Source organism: Sander lucioperca, chromosome 5, assembly GCF_008315115.2.
Source record: "Sander lucioperca isolate FBNREF2018 chromosome 5, SLUC_FBN_1.2, whole genome shotgun sequence".
NCBI classification, from domain to species: Eukaryota; Metazoa; Chordata; class Actinopteri; order Perciformes; family Percidae; genus Sander; species Sander lucioperca.
The window spans coordinates 29780755-29788254 of NC_050177.1; the positions used below are offsets into that span (position 1 = coordinate 29780755).

The window sequence follows — 7500 nt, forward strand, 5'->3', positions numbered from 1 at the left end:
TTAGTAATTAAACTTAAACAGCTAATGGAAGTCCAAACTGCCTGAGAGCTTCTCCTGTACTATACGGTAATTCCTCTACTATGTGACAGTAAGTCTCGTGGTTATGACCCAATCGTTAGTCTATTTTTATAAAAACGTCTTCTACGGAGCCATAACGTGAGGTACAAGGTAATGGAGCCTTTTATACATTGTCATGTTTCTTTAGAAATAAACAACGGACAAATAGAGTCTTTAAACTCTTCAGATTTAAAGTTATTCTCTGTCAAAGTGATGTCAAAATGAATGGCAGTCAATGGGATGCTAACGGCGGGTGATCGTTTTGTAGCATCAAGATGGCACCATAGGAGGTTCGAGCTCTGAAGCGAAGCTTACCCCCTTGGGTACAAGCCCCCCTGGGGGGGGGGTCCATGGGCATGCTCCTCTGTAAGAACATTTTGTCTATTTTAACATTTAAATGCATCAATCTGGTGCACTTTGAAAAGAAATTCAGAGGTTAGACTTGATTATTCTCATCAATGGATGGAAATATTTGTGCTGTAGCCTGAACTATTTTGCACTTCAGAATGTAACCATGCACACACAGGTGGAATAGTTTTTTCTTCATATGTTTGCATTAATGTCACTAGGAAGCATACCAGTAGAAATATATATTCATATTTGTAAGTGGGATATATATAAGTAAGTGGGATTGTCTGGAATCTGGCAATATAATAACCATTATGGTGGGATACACTGGCTAAGCAATTAACAAAAATGTCTGTGCTGACATAAATAGTTTACATGAGAATACATTATAATTTGGCCCGTTGGCTGAGTCTCTATCTGTCAGAGGGAGAGCAGCAGACGGTTGTGAAGAAGTTGGAAATTTCATGGCGCACACTTTTGCATGCACTATATCCGTGTCACACGCTCATTAGGCAGTCCTTCCAGTTTTTTTTGTGATTGTTGCGGGCAAAAATCCTTGATTATGTGGCACGTTTTCTTAAAAAATGCAATGGAATATGCGAGATATTTATGCAATTTTATGCAATGAAATTGCGGGAACTTGCAAAAATTGCGGTTTCCTCATCGCGGGGTTTGCAGCTTTTCTATGATGTTCACGTCGCGTAATTACGTCACGTCATAACGTTCCCATGGCAACAGGGGAAAACGGCTGCTCTTGTGTGAAGTAAACGCAACATTTTTCAACTTTCTACTAAGATATGTGTGACTTTTTTTTGCAACGAAAATGCGGGGATTATGAAATCATGCAAGCCCCGCATATTTTGCGCGGAAATCGGCAATTTTTGCAGCGAAAGGGCGGCGTATTTGAAAAAAATGCGGCCCCCCCCACATAAATATGCAGACTTTGGCTGATTATGCATTGAATTATGCGATCGCATAGTCGCGTTTTTTTCTGGAGGGACTGGTTAGGGGCTGAGCCCCCCTAAAGGTCTGATCCTAGAATCGCCCCTGCTGCTACTTCATACTTGTACTTGTCACGATTTGTCTAGCGCAGGAACCCAAAAGCAGACCAGGACAAGGTAAGTAGAAAATACAAGGTGAGTATTTATTTGGGAATTGAATGTGGAAACGATTAGGTCCAGTTTGGTCGGCAGGGAGCGAGGCTGGAAGGCTGGAGGTTTCTGTGCTGATCCAAAATGAGCTGCAGTGAAGTAGACAGCCAGGCAGGTGAGAGTGACAATCCAGGTGAGTAACTGTAGACAGAGGAACAGGCGGCAGATTAGCGACAGGCAAAGAGACAAAAACAGCAAAAGACTTTCCAAAACTAGAAGCTTGATACGAGAGCTAAACATACTGGTTACGCTAACGATCCGGCAGGGAATGGATGTCTGGTCACGGCTTATATGGTGCAGGAAATGGTAATCAGGACCGGGTGTGAAGATAGCAGCAGGTGTGAGTGGTTGGAGAATCAGCCGGGATGTGTTCAGGAAAACTCAGGAAAAACGAACTTCAGGTTAGAGCAAAAACAAAACACTGGCAAAACAGGCTCAAGATGCTGGATTCATGACAGTACTCCGCTACACCTCAGAGGGAAATGTTGTCATGTTTACTGCACTACATTTATCTGACAGCTTGTTTCTGCAACAGCTCATTGAGTATCGGATACAATTAAAGCTATTGAAGAAATATTTTCCTTTGACATTGGTCCAGTATTAAGAGAGATCGCTGCAGTCGGCAGCGGAGAAACAAGCTATAATGTGAGTTAATAAGACAATTGTCCAGCTTGTATTTACCTTCACAAAAGTGCTCGTTTTGCCGCTGACAGACTCAGATTATTATTCTAAGTGTCTGACAACATTATGGAAAGGATTTCCAAGGAGGTCGACCTTTCTGTTTCTGTTACTCTTTAAAGGAGAATTCTGGTCGATTTCAGCACGTAGCTCTGTTGTTTGGAAATTTTGAGTGCTGGGAGTAGCAAAAAAAACGAAAACAATCGGTGCTGCCTACACTGTGTTATCCCGCTGCTAGCGTTAGCACCCAACAGGCTTAAACAGGGCAAGTTTTAAACGTGTTTTTAGCCTCGAAATGTCATTACAAGAGCCTCCCCATGTGCAGTGATTCCTTCTGAGGGAACTCAGTGAATCTGACTGCAGTCGATGTGACAGAAAGGCATAAAAGTTGTGCACATACCTCTGTTTCCTGTTGTCCGGTCAAGTCCACACTAGTCGATTGTCGAACTCATACAATCCAATATTCCAGTCAAATTTGCTGTGTCCCCGTTCTTCCATTTCGTTTGCTATTTTTTCAAAAACGGAGCGGTTACGGTATGATCCTTCTAGTTTTGATTGAATAGAAGTATCTCCCCCCCATACACTAATGAGGTCTAACACCTCCCTCTCCCTCCAGTGACTTGCTCCATCACTGTTCTCCATTTCGTAGGCCTAGTCAAGTTGTTAATTAGCCTGGTTGACCCCAGACCCTTCTCAGTTGTAACTGAGAGAGGGTCTGGGAAAGGCTCATTGACAGTTCATTTCCAAAGGGGCGTCACCAACAGACGCCGCTCAAATGCCTCTGGCTGCCATTGGATAGTCCTCCAACCAATCAGACCAACGACCGGGTGACGCTGCTCTTCGGTAGTCATGTTGAATGTAAACAAAAAGCTGCTCGCCGTCGCTGCGCTATCATCGTCGCGTAGAGCCCGCCTCAACGGTTGTGATTGGTGTAAAGCCCGTCTCAACGGTTGTGATTGGTGTAGATCCCGCCTCAACGGTTGTGATTGGTGTAAAGCCCGTCTCAACGGTTGTGATTGGTGTAAAGCCCGCCTCAACGGTTGTGATTGGTGTAAAGCCCGCCTCAACGGTTGTGATTGGTGTAAAGCCCGCCTCAACGGTTGTGATTGGCGTAGAGCCCGCCTCAACGGTTGTGATTGGCGTACAGCCCGCCTCAACGGTTATAATTGGTGTAAAGCCCGCCTCAGCGGTTGTGATTGGTGTAAAGCCCGCCTCAGCGGTTGTGATTGGTGTAAAGCCCGCCTCAGCGGTTGTGATTGGCGTAAAGCCCGCCTCAACGGTTGTGATTGGTGTAGAGCCCGCCTCAACGGTTGTGATTGGCGTAGAGCCCGCCTCAACGGTTGTGATTGGCGTAGAGCCCGCCTCAACGGTTGTGATTGGCGTAGAGCCCGCCTCAACGGTTGTGATTGGCGTAAAGCCCGCCTCAACGGTTGTGATTGGTGTAGAGCCCGCCTCAACGGTTGTGATTGGCGTAGAGCCCGCCTCAACGGTTGTGATTGGCGTAAAGCCCGCCTCAACGGTTGTGATTGGCGTAAAGCCCGCCTCAACGGTTGTAATTGGTGTAAAGCCCGCCTCAGCGGTTGTGATTGCTGTAAAGCCCGCCTCAACGGTTGTGATTGGTGTAAAGCCCGCCTCAATGATTGTGATTGGTGTAATGCCTGCCTCAGCGGTTGTGATTGGTGTAAAGCCCGTCTCAACAGTTGTGATGGTTGGATCATTGGAAATGGTCTTGAATGGGCTCTTGGCCAGACTGACTTGCAGAGCAAATCTCAAATTTGCCGGAAGTTCGTCAGGGTTTACCCAGGCTAGTTGTTAATGTGACCGTCTGTGTCTAGGGCTAACTTCCGCTGGCGCATAATTGTGACAAATGTCGACGGGTCTGATTCAGGACCACATATGGAAGTGGTCGAAATCTGATTTGAAAAAACAATCAGATCTGGGCAAGATTTGAGTGTTCGCTCTACTTCTGAAGACGTCTGACCTGGTCACTTGACCCCAAAAAAATCTGATTTTGGGCCACTTTTGCCTGCAGTCTAAATGCGGACTAAAAGTCCCGTGAACTTTAGGTGGAAACCCGGCTAAAGTTTTGTACACTTTACAGCCATCTTAACCTTGCAGCACGTGCACGTCTGTTTTCTGTCTCTCGCTCTCCGTGAAATGTTGCAGGAAATGAAGTGTTTGATGATCAAAATGTTTCTGGGGGACGATCCCAAGACCCCCCCGTCCCCTCCCCGCACACTTCAGCACATCTCCAGCTCTGTTTTTTTGGCAGTTTTGGACGCTGTTGATGCACACAGCACGCGTTCTGTGTGTTTCTTCCACCCACGCCGCCTTTTTGGAGAGAATGGGAGGAAGAGAAGTCCAGCGGGGTAGAGGAAGAGGAAGATAGCGGACGCGAGAACAGGAAGTGGAGCATCTCTGTTCGTCTCTGCTGAATCAACACTGAGCATCTGCACAGCTGCAGTGATGCACGGCGAGTGCACGGCCGCTGGGATCTTTCTTTAGATTTAGATTAAAGCAGGGGAGTCAGAACTCAACTCCACTGGGAGCCAGACACGTAGACTTTATTAACATGGTTTTTATGTAGGAGAAAAAGTCAAATATGTTGACTGTGTATTATTGCATGTCTCATATTTCTTTCTCACTTACAGTTGCAGCCTCATAAAACCCCAAAAAGTCCCAAAAAAATTTCTTAGACATCATAGAAAAAAGCAAAAACGTTTGAAACGGCGTCTAAAACTAGTGTAGTTTAATGTATTGTAGTGGGTATACTGTACTGTAGATGTATGGGCCTATATATATATATATTGGGGGGGGGGCATATCATAGTGGGGGGGTCTAGGTGTCCTCCCCCAGGAAAATTTTCAGCGTCAAAGACTTCATTTCCTCCATTCTGACAGACGTTTATGCACCAATTTACGGAGGAAATACCTTTATTTAGCCTATGCGATGAAAAATAAACACAGATGACAATTCAAAATATATCAAAAATATAATGTAAAGTATGTTTTTGCGTATCATTGGGCATTTTTAAGTGGGTGTATGGAAATCCTGGAGCTTTCTTAGTGGGTATACTGCGTATACCTGCGTATCACGTAGGCTACACCACTGTCTAAAACTACAAAAAAACGTCATGGTTGTATGTCAGTTGGCCTTATAACTGGTTTGATTTGCATTGAGAGATGATTTATGTAAAGTACCCCATGCCAATCTCTAGGTATGGTGAAGGGGATGTGATGATGTGGGGCTATTTTAATTCCAAAGGCCAAGGGAACTTTATCAGGATGCATAGTATCCTGGATCCATGAAATAACTGGCCTTTCAAAATAAAAGTCTGCCTGCCTCTATAGGAATTTAACATAGGGGTGTACTGACTTATGCCCCCTGTATTTTAAGGAAGAACATTTATTTATTCACGATACATTATTCATTCACAAAGAAAATTGGTGTCCTTAAAGGTTGGATTTTTCCTGATTTTTTCAATTAAAGCATTAAGATCAATTTCCAAAAGATGATTTTATTATTCAACTCAACTTTAGCATGGGTTCCAATGGTCATGAGCAGCACTGTATATACTGTATATAGTATGTCAAAATGAACAACGGAATTTTTAGCAGCAGTTCACCCAGTATTATAAATCTAAATCTAAAAGACGAGAAATAAATAGTAAAACAACAAATTAGAAAGAAATATACACACAAAATGTATATACACACAGAATTAGAAAGAAATATATAAACAAAAATAGTAAGAAATATACACACTAAAAGTACTGGTTATTGCACATGGTCCGTACGTAAAAAAATACGTTTTGATGAAACTCTGATTTTGATGAAATCTGTCTTTATTAATTTATTTTCTTTTTGTTTCTTTTTTTAATTTTTTTTATTTGTTGTTTCGCCTTTATTTGATGTAATTCCTGGAACCCAAATTATGATGACCCACAGAAATTAATAAAAATAAATTCTAAAAAAATACATTTGCTGTTTATTTTCCTTTTATTGCTAGACATTGGCTTGTATAAATATATATATATATATATATATATATATATCCTTCTGGAAAAGAATAACATATAGTCCCGTTCCAGTCCTGCGCTGGCTCCAGTCCGGAGTTTACCCCTTCCCCTCCGGATCCACCGATCCACTGGTACTCCTGACTGTCAAATACTCCACCGCGGGTCTTACCTCTCACCACCCGCCTCACTGCACGACAGGAAGTTGGGATGAAAACAAAAACGGAAACTTGAATTTGTCTGAAAAATGGAGTCAAAATAAAAAGTATTGTTATTGGTTTTTTTGAAGGAGTAGCTAACCCTTCACATGAAGATGTCTAACACGACGAGGAGCGGAGACATCATCCACCTGAATGTCGGGGGGAAGAGGTGAGGAACCGGGCGGTAACGGTTGAGGCTAACGGTTGAGGCTAACGTTTTAAGGGATCCAGCTACGGCGACGACAGTTACGTTAAGGCACCAAAACGAGTAGTTAAGTCTAGGAAAAAGATCGTGGTTTGGATTAAAACACTCCAGAGGTACATACACTTGATTCATGTGTGAAAGTATTAAAAAATATATTATTATATTAGCCTAGATTTAGTAAGATTTTGCGTCATTTTGCGTAACTTCCGGCCGTAGCTGTATCCCTTCTAGCAACAACGGCTAACCTCCGGCTAGCTAACGTTAGCTACCCCGGGGAACACTGCTAATAAAGAGTCGTCCCACCGGGTTGTTAATGTTTTAAAAAGTTAAAATCATTACAATGCTTTTACACCTTTGTGGGCACAAAGTAACGTCAGACAGAGAGTAAAGTAAATAAAGTTGTTATGGAGTGTAAGTTAAGTGTCCGATAATGGAAGCACTAGGGAACAAACGTCGAAATCAGGAGCTACAACGCTAAAATAGCTTTATATTCTGTATTATATAAGCGCAAACAAACGTCGAATAAGGTTACATGTTTGTCAATGCGTCTTGTTCGCGGGTACAGTAAGTTTCTAGTGTGTAACGTAACGGTACATGTGTGCAAAAGTTACTCTGGCCGAGAATGGAACCATGTAGCATTTGGCTAAGTGGTGGATAAACATTTAGCATCCTTAGCTGGGTTCCGTGACTTCTTTTCTATCTATCTATATATTTTTATCTCTCCTTCTCTTTCTACATTGTCTATCTATACTAATACGGCTTGTTTCCAGGTTCAGCACCTCCCGGCAGACACTGATGTGGGTTCCTGACTCCTTTTTCTCTAGGTGGGTGAGAAAAAACACACGA

General features: G+C 43.0%; 2 protein-coding genes across 2 annotated transcripts in view; one reads left to right on the plus strand and one right to left on the minus strand.

Annotated features, from left to right (window-relative positions):
• The window catches only part of LOC116034886 (NLR family CARD domain-containing protein 3-like), a 972843-nt gene that overhangs the window by 695128 nt on the left and 270215 nt on the right, over nt 1-7500 (minus strand). The gene's annotated exons all lie outside the window — the stretch shown is intronic.
• Nucleotides 6417-7500, plus strand: part of shkbp1 (SH3KBP1 binding protein 1) — a 16845-nt gene continuing 15761 nt past the window's right edge. The window contains exons 1-2 of the mRNA XM_031306699.2: nt 6417-6618; nt 7425-7478. Of these exons, the coding sequence (XP_031162559.1) occupies nt 6557-6618; nt 7425-7478 (116 nt within the window). The 5' untranslated portion in view covers nt 6417-6556. The remainder of the gene's footprint in view (nt 6619-7424; nt 7479-7500) is intronic.